The sequence below is a fragment of the Taeniopygia guttata genome, chromosome 7, assembly GCF_048771995.1.
Source record: "Taeniopygia guttata chromosome 7, bTaeGut7.mat, whole genome shotgun sequence".
In the NCBI taxonomy this organism is placed as follows: Eukaryota; Metazoa; Chordata; class Aves; order Passeriformes; family Estrildidae; genus Taeniopygia; species Taeniopygia guttata.
The window spans coordinates 34,591,367-34,611,958 of record NC_133032.1 but is presented as its reverse complement, the minus strand read 5'-3'; the positions used below and the strand labels follow the sequence as shown (position 1 = coordinate 34,611,958).

At 36.1% G+C, this 20,592-nt stretch overlaps 1 protein-coding gene across 3 annotated transcripts in view; it reads left to right on the top strand.

Moving 5' to 3' along the window:
* LRP1B (LDL receptor related protein 1B) overlaps positions 1-20,592 on the top strand; it is a 630,666-nt gene that overhangs the window by 400,172 nt on the left and 209,902 nt on the right. For all 3 annotated transcript variants that reach the window (XM_041717598.2, XM_032749504.3, XM_041717597.2), the window contains exons 9-14: positions 2,140-2,311; positions 4,572-4,715; positions 6,826-7,062; positions 11,447-11,627; positions 14,437-14,656; positions 15,660-15,849. In XM_041717598.2, coding sequence (XP_041573532.2) covers positions 2,140-2,311; positions 4,572-4,715; positions 6,826-7,062; positions 11,447-11,627; positions 14,437-14,656; positions 15,660-15,849 — 1,144 coding nt within the window. The remainder of the gene's footprint in view (positions 1-2,139; positions 2,312-4,571; positions 4,716-6,825; positions 7,063-11,446; positions 11,628-14,436; positions 14,657-15,659; positions 15,850-20,592) is intronic.

The following is a 20,592-nucleotide window of genomic DNA, read 5'->3' as shown; positions in this document are numbered from 1 at the left end:
CAGAATAAACATTTTACCTGTTCTTCTGTCATTCATTGCTTCCAAGTAATCAGTGTTTAGCAAGATGCAGCTGGTTAGACTAACTAAAATTAGGCAGAAAATGTGACAAAAAACAGTTTAAGCAGTGGTTTGCCAAAAAAACCTTTTATTTTTGCCAATCCATCCCCTGCCTTTAACCAGTTCTGGAACAAGAGATCTTGAAAACTTTGGGGTTATTTGTTGTTTTTGTTTTTATAAGTACCATTTTGGAGTAGATATTTAAAAAGCTAAAATCATTTCCAGAAGCCATGAACAAATACCTTTAACAGGCTCCTGACTGAGCTGTACCTGTGTCATAGGAGAGATGCTTGTTCTTCCTCTTCTTTCTGAAATGTAGATGAAAAAGAGGATACTTTATCAAGTTAGGAGGGATTCTTCTCCTAACTAGCTAAAAAATGAGATCTCTGATTTTTGATCTGGGTGAAGGGGATTAAAAAGTTTGACCTCTCACTATTGTAACAAAGGTACTGATTGTCTTTCTACTCAAATGAAGAATTGGTAGTTTCAGTATGTTTTGTGCTGCATATGCCATGACCTAGAATGACTGTTTCTTCAAATTACTCCTCATTAATCCAAGGAAACAGCAGACCACAAAACTGTTCCCAAAAATTATTAGGGACTAAAGTTTATTGTGTAAGTACAAACATGTCAAAGATTTGATTTCCAAACAAAACTGGATTCTGTGATTGACAACCTGGGTGGCTTTAAAAGGAAAAGCCAGTAATGTTTCCACTCATGCACAGGATTGCTGGAAAGCTTAATGAGATGTAGAAAACCTAACAAATTAAGAAATAAATACAAATAATTAAATTATAAAAAGCATTGCAAAATGAGCCACATACCTTTAATAGTTTTAATAAAGAAAATCTCTCATGGAAGTTACATGATAAAGATTTAAACTGAGGGGAAATGGAAACAGGGAAGAAAGAATTTTAATTCAGGGAAGAATTCCACAGTTTGGTACAGATGTGGCTTTATCTTCAAAGCTGTTTTCTTTTCCATCTCACTATAATTGCATTGAATTTTTATTGGGTCTAAATCAAATGCTTGCAATGATGTCAATTATTATTCTTTTTTCTGGGTGAGGACAGAATACAATGGCAAGACTTGGGCAGCTGTGGTATAATTTCCAGAATGACTGAATTACTTGATGCATAACAAGTTTTTTTTGTTTGGGTTGGTTTTTGGTTGACGTATGTCTGAATTTGGGAGTGAATGAGATAAGTAAATACTTTTTGGTGAGCAATTGAATGATTAAAGTAATAAGATATTCAGCCTGTGACTATCTGAATATCTGCCAAAAAAATTTTCTTTTATTTGTTCAGTTTTCAAAATTGCCAGTGAGATATTTTACATTTTCTAAATCTATAAATCAAGCTCAGCCTCTAAATTATTGACATTCTGTGTTTGAGCTGTGATTGTCTAACTACCAGCTATTATGTAATTTTTAATCAATGTACACAGACCCATCAGAGATTATCACAATTTTAGAATTCACTTTGTCATAAACAAGCACTAACAAGTGGCCACTACTATATTTGGAGATACAAAGGGAACACAACAGAGCTGAGAGAATTTGTTTATTTCTCATGTACTCAAGAAAATATTCAGCAGGTATATCTTGCACCATTTGCCCTGATTTGATCATAAAATAATGGTAAAAAGTGGATTGATTCCACCTATGAACTGTGTTTTAAATTTCTGAGATTGCTGTATTTATTAGTTAATAATAGTTAATTTATCTTAGTTACTGTTAATTAATGATCATTAGTTAATACTAATGTAGCTGTTGGACTTCATTAATGTAGATTTTAATTTAAAAAACAGAGAAACTGGGGAATTGGTAGAGTAAAGGAATTTAGATTGCTAAATAACTTGAATTTTCTACCTTTCTTGTAAAAGCTTTTCTAATTATAAATTTCAGACTACAAGAATGTGAACTATACTTTTAGTGTATTTTGTGATTATTATTTACAAATACTCAGAAAGGCTTTTGTGCAGTTTATCACATACAATCCACAGTAGTGTTTGACATTTACAACCCATAGATACGCCTCAAATATTGAGCTAAAATAATGATACCATTTGTTTCTTTTCCAGATTAGGCATCTTAGTGGTTTGGCAGTGTTTGAAAACTATTTATATACAATTAATTCAGACAACCTCAGCATTTTACGAATAGACAGATACAATGGCACTGATGTTCAGGCTCTTGCTAGGCTGGACAATGCTAAAGAGATCCGTGTGTACCAGAAGAGAACTCAAGCAGCAGGTAAGATCAAATTTCCTCTCTCTAGAAAGCACAAAACCAGATAGTGAGTGGTTGTGCAGTTCGAAGGGTCCTACCAGAAAAAAGTATCTGAAGATGGAATTAAAATTTGTCCTTTTGACGCATCTTTCCATTCCTTGAGGTTTGTGTGGTTGTTCCACTTTTCCCATGTCTCTAAGCTCCAACTCAACCCTTTCCAAGAATTCAGTTCAGAGAACTGCCCAAAGCCCTGCTCTGCACGTTCTGACACTCAGCATTCGGAGAATTTAACACCTTCAGGCTTGTTCCAGTTTTGTCCACATGCTTTTGGTCTCAGACCTCAGAGATTCATTCCCGATATCTCTGGGTCTGCTTTTCACACAGAACCCACATCTCAGGTGAGCTCCTGTCTTTGGGACTGCCAAAAAGGCACAGAGGTGTGGGCAGCTGAGCCACCAGCACAGCCCTGGTGAGAGGGAAATGCTGACAGGGTGTCCTTGCTTTGTGTGAATATCAGCTTTGCCATCTGTGAAAGAAACCTTCATTCTCATCTAGAATGAAAGAACTCTTTTTTATCTCAGGATTTTTTGGGAAACATCAATTTCTGAGGTCTGTATGACTGTAATCTGTTCACATCCTTTTTGCATGCAGAACATCAGTGGGAGTTCTGGGAACTTAGTGCAAAGATAGCAAGATCCAAAATATTTACCATGATGCTTTATGAGAATGTTTTTGGCATGGCTGATAACAATAAATCATTGCCATGACTGCTTAGACAGAAAAGCCAACACATCAGTTCTCAATGTCGATGTTTCTAAACAGAATGGCTGCTTCTGAAGAAGTTTCTGAAGTGGGAACAAACTCTAAATTGATGTAGAGTGGGTGAACTAATTTTCACCCTGGAGCTGAGGACATTGATTTGCAGATGTCAATGTCTGAAGGAGGCTGTAAAGACTCTTTCTTTGCTATTATCATCCCTCTCGTACTCCTGAGGGAGTCAGAGAGGTTGAGTACAGTGTAATCTTTTATTACATCCTGTGATTACTCCACTACTCCTTTAGTTTTGAATGGACATGTTTGCTCCTTGTCAAGATTCTCTGTAACAGCTGTCTCAGCTTGGTGGAGTTTCTGTATTACCTTTAACCTTATCGACCCTACACCACTTGATTGCTTTAATTTAAAAGAAACAAACCTGAAAAGCTTGAGGTAAAGTAAGAAGAATGGAACATTTTTTGAACTAGAATACTCTTCTCTTCTGGTTTAAGTCAGCTTAGAAAATGTAAGATAGCCTGGTAGATTTTTTTTCCTCAGCATATTGCCTCAGACAGTTAAAAAATAATAATAAAATTAGGCTGCTAATATAGAGCCATGCATTTGGAAATATGCAATCAAGGATAAGGAATTATTTGACTTCAGATGGATTTATATCCCAACTGTACAAATCTGCACCCCATCCGGGGAAGTGTTCAAGGCAAGGTTGGATGGGCTTGGAACATCCTGCCAATGGCAGGGGTTTGGAATAAAATGGGCTCTAAGGCCCCTTCCCACCCAAACCATTCTGTGATTCTATAAATATGGAAAAATTCTGCAAGGCTTGTTCTATTCCTTAGTTTCAGCACATGTGTCTGCCTGGAAAGGTGCTGTGTTACTTTGATTTTTAAGATTTTTTTAAGCCTTCTGAGTTTATATTCTGTTAGAAAACTTTCTCACACAACTTTCTATAAACAACCTATTGTTTTGCATTCCTTCATAGAGGTGGAGAAACTTGATGTACTAGTAGTTTGTCCAATATCATTGGAGAGGTAGCACCTTCACTCCCCAATCCATTGTCACCTTTGAAAAAATATAAATACTGAAGTCAAAAAGTAAACTCTCCCCTTTTCACCTTACAACAGCAGCGGCTTGCATCGTGCTTTCACGTATCCTACAGTGGCAGTGCTGTCTAATGGAGCAGGAGGAATAGCAGACTGTGTGGGCATGGGATGCACCCTGTCCTCACAAAACCCCAACCAACCACATGAACCCAAGCAACAAATGCAAAAGGGGAGAAGTGTCAGCTGTGCAGGAGCTCACTCACAGAGGGGTGATTGCACACAGCCACGGGCCATTATTAGCCTGGCTTGGCCATCATTTTTAAAAAACACCTTCCTTAGCAGTAATATTCCAGAGAAAGATTCCTCATGACACAAATCCCCTTCCTTTGTATTTCCCTCTGTCTGCCCTGTGTCCATGCTGGTGTCACTATCCTGCTGTCAATGATCTGAGCTGTTTTCCCTGGCTGCAGCCAGAAGCCACGCGTGTGAGCCGGACCCATCGGGGACGCCGGGGGGATGCTCCCACATCTGCCTGCTGGGCAGCAGCCACAAAGCGAGGACCTGTCGCTGCAGGACTGGCTTCATCCTGGCCACCGACGGCAGGTCATGCAAAAGTACGTGATGGAATCACCCAGGGCATGGTTCTGGCTGTTGTCTAATCATATGGGCTGCTTTGGGGGAAGTTTGTTTAAAATTAAATGTGTGAGGCAGTATTTTTTGTTTAAATTCAAATGTTTATTAAATATTATCTCTATTATTGTCTCACAAACTGTGATTTTTACGATACTCTAACCAATTAAAAATAGAGCTTTATTTTTTAATAAAATTTTTTAAAGACAAACTGTCTAAGTAAAAAATAACACAATTTTTTTTTGCTTTTAACCTAATAATTACTTATATTATATAACTATATAATATTATAGATATTATATCTATATATAATATCTATATATTATATATGTCTATTATATCTATATTATTATATATATTATACCTATATATAGATATATATTAGACCTATATATAGATATATATTATACCTATATATTATATCTATATATAATATTTATATATCTATATTATATCTATATATAATATAGATATTATATATGTCTATTATATCTATATTATTATATATATTATACCTATATATAGATATATATTATACCTATATATTATATCTATATATAATATCTATATATCTATATCTCTATACATCTATATCTCTATATATTATATATATTATATAACTATAATAGAGACCTTCTATTTAATTGCAATTATTAATTGTAATTTTTATTATAATTTAATTATAATTTAATAACTACAATACTACTTAAACTCATTTAAAAAAAAAAATCAAAAAACCCCTAAAGAATTTCCTAAAACTTCTATCTTATTTTATATCTATTATATCTATTGCTTAACCTTAAACTCTAAGTTTTCCACTATATAATATTACTTTTAACATGTACCTGATGCTTTGTTCACAAACTCCTTTCATTCCCTTAATGTTATTTGATTTGGCTTAGTTCGCAGGAGTGGCAGGTTAAACCTGGGATGCTCAAAGAATGTTAAAATTATCACAAGTTTTACACTAATCAGCCTCACTCTTTGTTTATATGCCATGGATTTTCACAGCACACAGGTACTGGTACAATTTCCACCCATACAATCAACTTGGAGCACAAAAGCAGAACATTCATGTGAACAAGGCAAGGTTTTTCTCAAATACCATGTGAAAGTTAATATGATTTGTGCAGCTTTGGTTATACCTAACGTTACATGTACACAATCTGCTGGTCACCTACAGCCAGCAGGACCTTTGGGGAATGCCTGGTTTTTGCCTGGCTTTTCAGTCAGTGTTGATTTAATTCAGATATAAAAGACATGCAGTTAGATACTCTGATGGATGCTGGGAGATGGATTCATTTGACCTCAGTCAAACCTGATGCAGTTTTCACTGACAATTCCATCAAAAAGCTCTGAGAGCCAGCAGGAAAAATATATTGAGAATTTCAAGAGGTATATTGATAGCATGAAGGCCCTAAGGATACGTATCTTTAAAAAAAGAAAATCACTTTGCTAAGCGTCAGTTGTTTGTAATCACCTTAATTATTTAAATTGTAAAAATCTTAGAAATATGAACTTTTGATATCTGTGTTTTCTACCTCATCTGGAAAGAACAAAGTACGTTGATTTGTTTTATTCCTTTCAATCTTAAATAAATTTAATCTTTTTTGTTGTTTGATTCTGAGAAAATTTAGGTGGAAAAAAGGCATTTTGTATATGCTGGCATTCATAGTGTTGTTAGATTTTTGAGACTACTTCAATTGTGGTCTGTATTACCTTGATAGATCCTAATGAATTGTAAAATTAAATGTCTACAGAGCTATGTATGTCCACTTCACAGCAGATGCAAAGTTATTCCATAATTGACAACTGCTTTTTCAGGGTGAACTTTTACACAAAAAATAATTAGACGTAAGCAGCTCACTGAAGTAACTTGTGTTTTGAATAAGATAATGTGATTAGCTATTTTTTCTTGGTTTTTTGTTTGTTTTTTAATCTAGATACCTCAGAATATATGGAAGTTTAATTTTTGGTGTCAAGTAAGGCTCCTGCTCCCCACTAATTATGCCAGTTAATTAAACAGGGATATTATGCACTGTGAAGAAGATTAAGCAGCATCAATTGTTTATGTTTGTAATCTTTCTTTTGCAGGACCAAAGAATGAATTGTTTCTTTTTTATGGGAAGGGACGGCCGGGAATAATCCGGGGAATGGACCTGAATACTAAAATGTCTGATGAGTACATGATCCCCATAGAGAACCTGGTCAATCCTCGTGCTCTGGACTTCCACGCTGAAAGCAATTACATTTACTTTGCTGACACCACCAGTTTCCTGATTGGACGGCAGAAAATTGATGGCACAGAGCGAGAAACAATCCTCAAAGACGGTGGGTGATGCTCAGTGGTGGTGACATTCAGAGATGCTCACTACCGAGAAGTTGAACTGACATTTGCAGATAATTTAAAGGTTTTTTTGGATCTCCCATAGAAAACAGACACAAATTTGACCTTGAACAGAATTGGAGATAGTTTTTTACAGCTTCCTGTTTGTTGGTTTGGTTTTTTTTTCCTGAGGGCAGAAATGTAAACTTTGGTTAAGTCACTCTGCTGTGAATTCTTACTTTGTCCATTCAAGCTCACCACTGGTGAATAATTCCTATTCCGCCACTTTTTCCTTCCAGTAGCTGGATATTTGTTGAGCCATCCCAAATCCTTGTGGACTTTATAGGATTCCTTTGCTCCAGCCTGCATCACGCTGTGGATTCTGGAGTTTATTCAACTAGCTTGGCAGAATGAGACTGTCTGTAGTGCTTGAAAACTCATTAGGAAAAAAGCATTGTCTTTCCTGATGCATTTTCTATTGTGAATGTGGAAGCAACAGTTAGACCTAAACATTTATTAGAACCTTAATTAAGATGCTTGTAACATTTATTATAGCAACAAAGAAAATGCCAGCAAGTCTCTCGTTTCCACATCTCCCACTACACTGAATCTCCCTGGTCTAGAATCATATCTCATCACACCAAATGTTGTTGTGATGAAAAAAACTTCCAGTTTGTCAATCAATATTTCGTTTTCTTTTATGGACCCTTCTCTGAAATACTGCTTCAGAGGAGGTAGGAACTGCCTCAGCTGAAATTCATTCTACAGTAATTATTTTCTGGTCCTCAGTCCAAGAAGAATAAATTTTCATCTTAGTCTTCAGAGAGCTTAATATCTTTACTTGTGAATGGAAGCTCAGGACAGTGAAAGTCTCTAAAATACCATTGTTTCAGCAGGGGGATGTTCACTCCCTGTCATTCATAAGGCATGTTTTAATCCACACTTCTGAGCAGCCATCTCCTCTGTGCAGTGATATGATGCTCTTCTAGTGTAAGGTCTCTCCTCAGAGTCTGCACAAAGATGTCTTCAGCTGCAAGGAATAGCGACAGGCTTTTTACCCTGCTCTGGTGAATGGTTAATAAAGGGCATTTGTCTCAGAAAATAACAAATACTCAGCTGTCAGTCTGGTAATTCTTCATTTCACTGCCAGCACGGGAATGGATAATGTGCATCTCACATCTTCCACTGCTGACTTTCCTTTCCTAACTGTGCATTTCATTTGACAACTTAGTAGTTCAAATGTGGAGTAGAGGAAAGAGCAGGAAATATGTAAATTAAAACATTATAAAGGAGCAGCAGGAAGCATCCTGGCTGAAAGGTGTCAGACAGGTTGGGGTCAGAGGCTGGGGTCACACAGGTTGGGATTGATCTACTCAAACATGAATAAACTTTGTATACAAAACAGAAAATTGGTGATATTCCTGTAAATAATGTTTAGGGGCAGTGTCTATTCTTTATAAGTACAACATAGCAAAAATATTAATGTTATACTGAAAGAGCTGTGGATTATCTGATGATTTATTATTGGTTATTCTATTATTTGCAAAGACAAAAAATATGTAACTGTCATTGTCCCCTCCCTTCTTCCCCAGGAGCTTACATTGTTAGTTCTGACTTGGTGTAGTTTCAAAACTTTAAAAGTATATTTAAAGAACATTTGTTAATGTATTTTTCATGATTTAAAAAATTAATATGGCCCCCAGCCATAACACCTCAGCTCTTATTCTTGTTAACTCTCACAAACTCAGCAGGGACAGATTAAATCATTCCTTGGTGGAAGGCTACTACAGAAAATCAGGTGTGTCAGGAGGTGGTTTAATATTTGCTCTGAACAGCGTGCTGCTAAGGGCTTCTAGCTGTGGTAGGTGCCACTTCTCAGATTATAAGTTGCCTTTTTTTGGTAACTATCAGGTTTTTTGAGAATGTATACACTTGTTCAGGCAGCATTGCAGCTCAGATAATTAGAGTTTGCCTACATGAGAGCCTGATCCTACAGCTGTTGACTGGGAACTGAGATCACTGAGCACCTCACACTGCAGGAGTTTGATTTCCCATATAGTTTCAGCTGTGATTTCTGCTTCTTCACTTTAGGAAGCAAACTGCTGGGTAGTGTTGATAACAATTTGACAGCCCCCCAGCACAGCCTGGCTTAGAGCTGGTGGCACAGCTGCAGCAGTACTGTACTTCCACCAGCAACAAGAATTATAATTAACCTTTCAAACTTGCATTTAAAATCAGTCTTTTACTTTAAAAATTGGGGAAAAAAATACAGACAATTTTAATGTCTGTATTTTTAAAAACCACATACATTTTTAAATAGATCTAACCACCGCTCAGTGAACGTAACATGAACACAAGCTCAGGGGTTTTTTACTTCCCTAATGTTTTTTTGGGGTATTGCTGTGACCTTAAAATTCTTATAATTTTACTTGTAAATATTATTCAAGATACTCAACCTGTTGCTTAAACAAGGCCACAGTAAGTCTTTAAAGCTCTTTGGAAGCTGTTTAGGTGGTTGGTATATGGAAGAATTATTTTCCCACCAGGTTTTATGTTCATCTAGCATTTGAGGCACTATTTATTAGACATGACATTGGTGAACTTGGCCATTCTGTACCAAATTACATGTTGTGCCTGTTCTCTGTTTCATTCTGAAAAGCAATGTGCCAAACTGTTGCCTCTAGAACTGTTTTTGAAAAGCTCCCATTTACATTCAGTGTGTTTGGAGCTCTCATATTAGTGATGGTAGTAAAATTCTAGTGGAAATTCCAGAATTATAAATGTTAACTTTTCCATTAGCAGATGGAGAATGATCACAAGGGTTTTTTATTGCCTCATCCCTTTCATGCTGAAAAAGCTTTACTGCAGAAGGACGGAATTACTGTAGTCAAATCAAGACAAGAAAGGCAGAATGACCATTGTTTTCTTCCTGTTTACTACTTGATGTGAAAAATAATTAATGTATATAAATCTTTCAGTGAAAAAAAAGTGAATTTTTAATTATAACTCCACAAAACTGATTAAAGTTATCTCTGTAGGGTCGTGCTCTAGAATTCTCCTTAAAAAAAGCCCCCAACTTTCTGAGGTATTTAGTATCTAGTTACCATGAGGGGTTTTTGGACTTAGATTGTATTTAGTTTAGAATCACATTTGCCCCAAAATTCCTGCAGAAGGCAAGGTAGCTCAGGGACAGTATTATATGATGCTGAATAGATGTGGAGCAAAAGTCTTGTAAATTTTAAGAGGTGTCCAGCATTGTAATCTAACAGTTTTGCTGCTGATACAAGTACAGCCCATATTTGGACTGTTTTGACTCCCAAAGAAGCAAAAAAAAAAAAAATCATCAAAATAGTTTTCTTAAAGAGATTATATTAATATAAAAATCTGAGATTATAGTATAAAAACTGTGTTTAGCTCAAATTTGCCTATGTCAGACAGGATAAAAATAGAATGGGTCTTGAACAAATCAGTCCTTGTCCTCAAGCTTGATATTACCCATGCCAATGGTTTCTTGACAAACAAAATCTGCTGAGTCCTCTCAGAGCTCTATAGGACGTTTCTTGCACAGCTCAAGTTTCTCTGTGTTGCCCGTTCTGTTCAGCAATTTTGTGTTTTTTTTATTTTCCCTGGGCCTTGGGCTCCAGGTCCTTGGTTAAATTCTCTCTTCTTTTCTCTTCCATTCTTAGCACTTTTCTCAACCTCCTTGACCACTCCAAGACCAAAGGCCACTCTCCTCTTTCAGGAACTTTCAGCTGCCTCTGACATTGTCTTTGCAAAAGAATGTAGAAAGGCATTGAGAGATGAAAAATAAAACTGGCAGTGTCCATCAGCCTGGAGAATGTGGTTGAGCTGCTCTCAGACACTGCCTGAGCCACAGTTCTTCTGTGCTTTGGGTGATTCTTGTCAGACCAGGCGGTTGCTGGGTTAGAAATGTCATCATTCTGTTCTTTCATGTCCCAGAGAGCTCATTCTGACACCTTTGCTTCCCTCCAGCTTCTTAAACCACAAGGAAAAATGGGTTCCCAAAAGTGCAGTGGTGTTCAGGTGTATCAGAAATACAGATAAAAATGTTAAAACACATTTTGCAAGACTCCTCAGCTCATACCACTTTTTTTTTTTTTTAATAACTTTCTCATATTTTGTCTCACAGGATGTACTGTCACCTCTACATCTGTGATTGGTTTACAATATTTAAGTTAAGTGAAAAAGGTTTAGTTGGTACTTTTGTTGGTACCAAATATCTGTAATTTGCTTTGGACCTTCAGTAGATAAGGGAAAAAAGCAATTTTAAAAATATGACATGGGTATCACATAATAAATAGTGACCATAAATATATATAGAACATAAATAATATTAATCTCTAATTACAGTTCTCTCTCTCTCAACAGACCTTGATAATGTGGAAGGCATAGCAGTGGACTGGATTGGAAATAATCTCTATTGGACCAACGATGGCCACAGGAAAACCATTGCTGTTGCCAGGCTGGAAAAAGCTGCTCAGAGTAGGAAAACGTTGTTGGAGGGAGACATGTCCCACCCCAGAGGAATTGTTGTCGATCCTGTCAATGGGTACGGAGCAAACTGATTTTTCTGTAATGGTTGTCTCTGTGGCATGAATACAGGATTCAGTTTGCTCAGGATGAGGTTTGTAGAGTCATGGAGTGATCTGTAACATCTCTAATTCCTGCCCAGCATGCTTGCCCTGAAGCCTTCAGAATAATTTGTATGCCTGTCACTGTTGCCTGTCTGTCCTGTTAATCTGAATGTGACTCACCTTTTTCTCAAACAAATTGAAGGTGTAAGTCCTGTATGAATTTTTAATATCAAGTGAATTTTAAGATGCTCTCCTGTGTTTCTCTCCCTGTAATCTCAATTTCTGGGGCCAATTATGACCATATCTTTGTGCACATTAGTTTAAAAAACTGAGACAGGTACTCTTCATTACTTATTAGCTTAAATTAATTTTAGTAGGCTGCATAATAAAGAAAACAACAATATTACTGTGGTATAATGGTCATTTACTTAGAAAATCACTGCAGAATGATGTAGGTAGGTACATCATTCAGTGTGGCTGGATTGCTATTTCCCTATTATAGAAAATATTTACACTTTTAGGTTTTCCCTTTTGAGTCTGTCCTTTGAGGGGTGGAAGTGGCTGTGCAAAGGCTACAATTATTAAGGTCAGATAGTGAGGGTATAAAATGAGACCATGGGCCATAACCACACCTGCAATTACTTTGTTAAATTTTCCAGCTCAGTAAATGCATGGCACAGGAAGCAGTGTCTGAAGATGTATTGCCTGAAAAAGGCCATTATATAAAACACTTCTCTAATAAAATAGCGTGTCCTTCATGATTATACTTCTCATGGAAGCTCTTCCTGAGGGATAGCATTTATTATGGCTTTTTAATTGTGTTTCCAAAATTTTAGTCTTGATTTAAGCGGTGTTGGAGCATTAACTGCATTTTGAGATACAATTAAAGCACCCTGACATAAATGCCTGTCACTGTGAGCAGTTTTTAGCTTATGACAGGATAAATGGAATAAGGACAGACAAAAAGTTAATGGGGAAAAGCTCAGTAATTGCTGTTGAGAAGTCATGTAACTATTTGTAAAACATATTTTGTCTCCCAATAAAATATGTGCTATATTGACCTGAGCCTCAGGGCATGTGCAGGGTTTATAATTCTGTGATTAAACCCAGTGCTGTTAGAGTCAAACATGCAATGGAGTTTGTAAGGCTTGTGGATCACAAATAGACTGATGTTCTTTACACATGTTTCCAAAAACATTAAAGAACCCAAAACAACCTTATAGTGGGTGATTGGAGAGAAATGAAAAATAAACAAGCTGCATATGCATATCTGCAAACTTGTGTAATGCAATTTTTCTTTTCTTTTCTAGTTTCTAATAAATATAAAATTATGCTTATATAAAAAAGTACATATGAATACATTTTTGATCAGTAAATTTGATATAATTTACACAGATGTGATAATAAAATAATTTTTCACTTCGGTGTATCATTCCTTCGTAAGTTCAGTATTTAAATTCCAGGAATTTACTCTTCAAAGTACATGCCAATTAAATGGTTACTGGGTTAGGATCACAGAAGTTATTTCAGAACCATAGATCTAGCAAAAGGAAAAGTGAGGTACATTAATAGCAATTAAATCGTGATGAACAAATAGGATTTAAGATAGGCATGATGTTTTTTTCTCTTTAATGCTTATTAATTGAAGTCCTAGGTTGAGTAAAAGTAACATCTGCTGTCTGGCAAATGTTTTCATTTATGAGCTGATGTGACTGTAGGTGATACAGTCTGAGATGATTCACAGAGTGCTTACAGGCTTCTTTCTTCCCAATAACTCATTTTCTTAGGGAAAAACAGATTAGAAAAAAGAAAAAAAAATGTTGTGTTTCTTGGCATATTTGATATCCTCTGTTTTTGTACAAGTTCAAGTTGTGCATTTTAAATGATCAAAATCACTGTTTTAAAGGGCATATTCTGTAATAGAATATGATATTCAGAATAATTCAATAAGGAAAACTTTATTCTGTAGTTTCCAGCAGAGGATGGCTCATAGAATTCCTCTGAGCTAATAATTTTAGAGGAGTTAATAGATTTTTTTAAACTTTTCCAATGTAATATTGAAAAGTCTTTCAGACTTTGTTGTTTTATTTTTATTTTATTTTTTATTGTTATTTTATTTTTATTTATTTATTTTTTTAAATCTATAATGCTGCACTATAAGCCGTAAAACTATGTTCAAATTGCCTACTGGCTTTTTTTCAACTGATTTCCTCAGCAACTGTTTCTAAACATTTTTGTGATGGACAAAGTGCACCTTACAGTTTTCTGAGAGGTTTAACTGTGTTAATGAAGTTCACAGAACTTATCCTTTAGCTCTAAAACCAGAGTGAAAATAATTATTGTGTTGCAACTTATTTGATAGAATTAGGTGTAATAAAAAGGAGATTTACATCATAAAGGCAAATTGGACCTTGCCAGAATCAGCTCACTGTAAAAATGTGAGGTTTTTCGACAAAGTCAATACAGGTAATGGTTTAAAAAAACAACAAATGAAGAAACCCCGTAATTCTGGTGGGAATAAATAAGATCTTAATTATTTTACTTTTTTTGTCTGTTGGTTCTCTGGTATTCATGTAATTTATCACAATATGAGCAAAATAATATAAGTGTCACTTCAGCAGCATCCAGTGGTCAGGGACAGTAAACAGAGCTGCAGAAACAGCAATGGAAAGAAACATGAAAAAGTCAAAATTACTCTGGCTTGGACGAGCTGCTGCTGAAAGCCTGTGATACAATGCACCTGATTAAAATGGGATGTGACTGCTCGTTTCTGTAATTCCCTAGATGGATGTATTGGACAGACTGGGAGGAAGATGAAATAGATGCCAGCGTGGGGAGGATTGAGAAGGCCTGGATGGATGGCTACAGCCGGCAGGTTTTTGTCACATCAAAGATGCTCTGGCCAAATGGTTTAACTCTGGACTACCGTGCCAACGTGCTCTACTGGTGTGATGCCTATTATGATCACATTGAAAGGATCTATTTGAATGGGACTGACAGAAAGGTAAAAGAGAAATGCTGCTGGTTTGCCACAGGCGTGTTCTGTCTCTGGATTTTATTGTGTTAGATTAAAAATGCTTCCCAAGGAGTTTAAAGTCTGGAACCCGCGGTGTGTCCGTGTCACCTCTGCTGGAACGATGGTGGCAGTCTCGAGTGAGAGGCTGAAACACAGCTTAGCTGTTCTTCTATCCTAAGTGTCACCAAACCTATTTTTATTTTTTTTTATTAATCTATTTTTTCTTATTTGGCAGTGAGTTATATTTTGATTGAGCCATGAAGCTGCAAAGAGCTTTTTGGTAGGAAAACACGGGTTTTCTGGCTTTGCCAAAGACAGGTTTTTCCTTCAGCTTCACTGGATGGGTTTTTCTGAATCTCTGTGCCTCATTTGAGCATTTGTAGAAATATTCAGAGGGACAGCACTCAGCAAATACTGTAAAAATGGAGAGAGATTGCTTTGGCTGTTACTAATGCCTGTACTAGCTGGATACAAGTCTGTGCAGACATTCTGTGTGGGTTTGCAGAGGCAACAAGCACAGAGTAAGAGACTTTGAGAAAGGCTAAGGCTCAAAATTGAGTCTGATAATTTGGGGAAGTTTTACCATCTGCTTCATAAAATTAGTGACTGGTGAATAATAAGAAGCACGTGTCTACAGGTCTTATTTTGAAGTGTGTCACAGAATGTTTTTTTTTTTTTTTTTTAAGTGTGTTTTCTATAATCCTGAGATGTACAAAAATGCATCACTACTTGAATTTATGTAGCTGAAAATAATTATAAGATACATGCTTTTGATGCTTAACCATTGGTATTTAATTATAGGTTATTTTGGTCAAAATTTAACAGGATCAATCACATCTATAATTCTTTATTACAGTAAAGATTTTGGGGGATATGGAGGTCCTTAATTCCACTAATGATCTCAGTTTTCCTATTTCCTGTTTTACTTTCTCTGAAAAATTAAAGGTTCTTTTAACCTTGCTGACGCTCACCTACCACTAATTAATTGCAGGTAGTCTACAATGGAAAAGATTTGAATCACCCTTTTGGACTGTCACATCATGGAAATTATATATACTGGACAGATTACATGAATGGGTCAATTTTCCAGTTGGATTTGGTAACAAGGAATGTGACACTGTTGAGAAGTGAGAGGCCGCCTTTGTTTGGGCTCCAGATTTATGATCCACGCAAACAGCAAGGTACTTATACAGTTTCTCCAGAGGTCTGTTGTAAAAGGATGTTTTCCCTTAGAGTCTCCAAGCATTTTGAAGTGACTGGATGAACAAAAATAGAAAAACAAATATGGGTTGTGGCACGAGAAAGTTACTCTCCAGAGTTTCAGTCCATTTAAGTAGAAATTGATTCTCTCATAAATACTAAAAAGTGAATCACAGCACTATTCCCATCTGAATCCCTTCTGTGCATTCACACTGCCTTTATTTCCCTTTTTCCTTGTGTGACCAAGAGGTGCTGTGCAAGTATCAATTACAGAGGGTAACATATCTGCATTGGCTCATAGACATAAAATACATGATTACATTTGCCTTTTCTTAAATTATATCATACATCCTGCCTGTATTTTTGGTTTTTTGTTTGTTTGTTTTTAATTTGCTCCCCCATCTTGGTCTACAATCAACACTGATGCTGCACAGGATAAAAGTAGTTTGAGAGTAGTGGAAAAATCCATGGTTGTTGCTACTTGTATCAGTAGAGAAATGAGATAAAAGCCATAGGTTTGCATGGATGGAATTTAGAAAATAAAATTGCTACTCTGCATGTAAACATAAAAATGTGCTTTACTGAAGAAAACTGCATTTCATCTCCTACATGCAGCATTCCTATGAGCTGTTGATTATTTATTTGCTCACTTTAGTTAAAACATATTTCTAATTACCAGATTGTTTGTTTGGTCTGCCACCAAACATAAAAATGAGCATCAGGAATTAATACAGATAAAATGCTGTTTAAAAGATTATTTTTTTTTACTGGTTATATTTTCTTTTTTCTGATACTGTAGCATCTACGTTTCCTTTCCCTAAACCAAGCTAGTCTGTGTGTCACTGTGCTAAGTCAGGGTTGCTGCAACAGTGTTCCTCTTAACACAGCTGCTTTTCAGGGACTCTCTCTGACATTCAAAGACATGTAAAAGTATAGTTTGTTTGGGGTTTTTCTTGTATTTAGTGTGGGTTTTGTTTTTAAGGCAAAATCTGGGCCCAAATCTACCCTCAAGGTGGCCAAATTTCAGAATGCTGTGCCTGCTAATAGAAGGTACAGTGTTTGCTTTCTATATGACTGCTGCTTTATTTGGTACTCAGAAAATTCCTTTATTTTTCAGAAAAAAGGGACATTTGATGCAGTTGCTGTTAGCTTCCAAATAAGCTGACACCAGAGAGAGAAAGTATTGCCTTTTAGACAGTTTTGCTGAATGAGCTAAAGTCTTAAGGGAGGGAATTTTGGCTTGTTAATATATTCTTTGTTTGAAATTGTAATTGGGATTTTGTAAGCTAACCGCAGCCTTTAGGAACTTCCTTTTTTGTCATGCTCAGTGAGGCTGATCTTGCCATTGCTCCCAAAGGAGCATAAAAATTTCTTTTAAAGAAACTATTTGTGAGTGTGTGCATGTTTTCCTTGTAAAAGAGCAGGCTCAAGGCTGAATAGTTGTACAGAGAAAACCACAGGAAACCACTTTATAGACGAGTTGTATATTAAAGATTAAGAACACATCCCTCAGAAACTTTTGGCTGTGATCTTTTGAGGTGACTGCTCTGATGCTGCTGGTATTGTCACACAAGCAGAAACTGTCACACAAGCAGAAAATGTCATTTCATTTAGGCATTGTTCAGTTCAGACTGGCATTTTTATCAGGGGGGATTTTCCAGGATACTGTTCCAGTCCTGCTTTGCTTTGTGCATTGGGTAGGGACATGAAGATTTTGGGATCTCCTTAAGAAGAGGTGTTTTTCATTGTCTCTCTCTCATGAGGCATGACCCCCTTGAGGAGGAATGCACTTTTTAAAAAAATATTTTTATTTTTATTTTTCCCCTTGCTTTCAGAGCTTAGAACTCACCTTACTTTCTTAGGCTGAGTCTTTGGGTCTCTGTGCATCATAAAATACAGGAAGGTGAAGCATATTAATCATAGGAGTTGGATTTACACTCAGAATATGACCCTGCAGGTATTTCCACTTCATTGAAAGGCTGGATTGCTACTTCCATGTAAATAATTCCGGACTAAGTGCATTTACAGCAGTTAAAGTAGCCTCTTTTGAAATCAGCTACTGTTTTAACTCCTCAGATTGCAAAGAGCTTGAGCACCAGGCTGCTGCTCCTCATGTGTGGAGGATGATCCTAAGAGTGGGCTTACCCAATTTAACAGTACTTGAGGTCAGGTTCCTAAGCTGCAAATGCAATAAATACTTCAGTGTATCTCTTAAATGAAAAGATTAAACAAATGTGCATGGTTTCCATTTTTTTTCTGAGAACAATGACTGAAATGCAATTATGTTTTTGGTTTAGTTCTGGACTAAATTTTTAGCTAATTAAAATGGAATTGGCCTCATTTATTCACATGCAATCGACATGGCAGCAACTGTTTTAAAAGCTGTCAAAATATGAAAAATATGATAATAGCTTTGAAAGTATTTTAAAAGCTTGGGACTGTTTTAAGAACAACCATATAAAATAGCTGTTAGGAACTGTAGTCAAGGAAATTTAATTCCCCCAATACTTGACAGCTTTACAGGTTCTACCTTGTTCAACGAAGAGGCTTAACCTACTTGAATTGTGTTTTGGGAGACATTTAAGCCTAGGAGTCTCTTCAGCAAGACTAATGGGACTGAAGGTCTCATTGCACCTTCAGGTTGAAGACTGCACTTTATAAACCTTTTTATCTTGCATCTTTTTGCTTTAACTCTTGGTACTTCTAGTTTCCTTGTCATCATCCCCTCTTTTATCACTCAGCACATAACCCACTGTGCAGGAGTTTGTCATCCCAATTATGAGGTTAAGTAGGAACTTTTCATCTTCAAGATGGACCATTCGACTTTGATCTAGTGATTTAATTTTTGATAGTATTTATTTTCAGCTTTCATTGGGCTTCAGAATCACCATGTGTTTTCTATATTTGGCTGAAATAGTCTTTTATTCTGTAAGTTTATTCTCTTTCAGTGAGCTGACAAACTCATGTACATGAGTTTCATTTTAATTAAATCACTCCAAATGTTTTGACTTGTGCCATGTAATTTTGGAGTCACTTTTGAAGATTGTATTTTGGTTTGTTTATTTCGGCAGCTTCTGAGAACTTTTAAAATCTTTGTGCTACTGACATCCTTTTATTTATACAATGATGGACCTGTAAAGATGGAGAGACTTTCAAGGCTACTTTTTCTGAGGCTTTGTTTTACCTGAGGTTTTCCAAAATTTAGACCCAAATACATTTCTTACATTTTTGATGTTTTGTTCATAATATTTCAGTTTTGGTGAGCATAGATGTAACAGTTGATTTTTTTTTTAGCGGTTTAGGTCATAATCTCAGACTTGAAGCCAGGGTCTAATAATGTGTATTAAGTGTCCAGTTTAAGCTCTTTCTAAAATTGTTATCAAGCCCTCAGACTTCTCAGAGAATTCCCATTTTCCCTGGTTATACAGCTGTGTTCTTGTCATCTCACTCACACCCTGTCCAGTGAAAGTACAAGTACCACAATGGCCTTTCACATCATTCTCTATTAATCATTTTGCACAATTTTATTTAAAAGTTCAGTGGGGCTTTAATGGGCTGTTGACACATTTTCTTCTAAGAAATGTTGTGTATGGTGGATCATAAAAAGTATAGAAAAAGGTTATTAAACGCTGATCAAAATTGTAAGACATATTAAGGTACATCTTAAAATATAAGAATTTTCAAAATCTAAAATTATTTGTTCATTATCTGATTTTAATTTGACAATTTAAAGAGATTTCCTGCAGGACTGGCTTTGATGGGACAGTTTAATATCCATGTTCGTAGCTCCATGAGAATTGAATATTATATATTCTATGAAAAGTGAAGTGAGGAGCTTTGAGGAGACGGAAGCTGATAAATATATTCTACACCTTTAAAAGGAGGAGCTGCTTTTTACTAGAACAGGAAGATGAAAAAAGCATAGTTTTAATTTAAAGGTTCAAGCACACATGGAGTTTTCTATCTTGCTTGATCATAATCACTTCTCAGCAGCAGCTGAAATCAGCAGAGCTTTGCTCATGGGAAGCTGGTTGTCCCCAGCAGTGCAGATTTAAGCAATCAGGGCATGACCAAAGTGACACAACAGAAATTGGGACATTTTTGGGATCTCATTGACTAAAGTCTGGTTGCCTCAGGAATGAGACAGTGAGGATGCAGCAGCTCTTGGTGGATGGTAACACACCTGACAGCTGTCAGTGTTTTCATGGGAACAGCTTGGGGAAGGAACAATAACATGGAAAAGCAAAGCACAGCAATGGCAGATGTGCTTAGAAAAGAGTAGTGGAATATTTGCCTGTATTCCATCTGCCATAAATCGCTTTATACTTTTGTTTTTTCTCTCTTTTTTTCCTAATCTGCATTTGTAGCCACATTGTTTTAATGTGTACAGACATCTATTAACTTCAGAACATTCCTTTATCTGCTGTTTGATTCCTTGAAGCCACTGCGTGCATGTAGCCGTGCCAAATATTTTGCAGTATTTTTTCCCTTCATAAAACAGGCAGATAAAATGCTGTGAGCTGATGGTGTAGCTTTTTGTAGTATTATTACTATTAGTATTATTTTATTATTATTAGAGAGTACTGGAACCTGTAACTAATTATGTTTAAATATTATAACCTACAGTAACCAAAATATGAGAGTAATGTGCTCCTAACACAAGAGGAAAGTAATTGCAAAAAAAATCTTTATCTGTTTATGTTCCCAAAGGAAAAAAAAAAAAA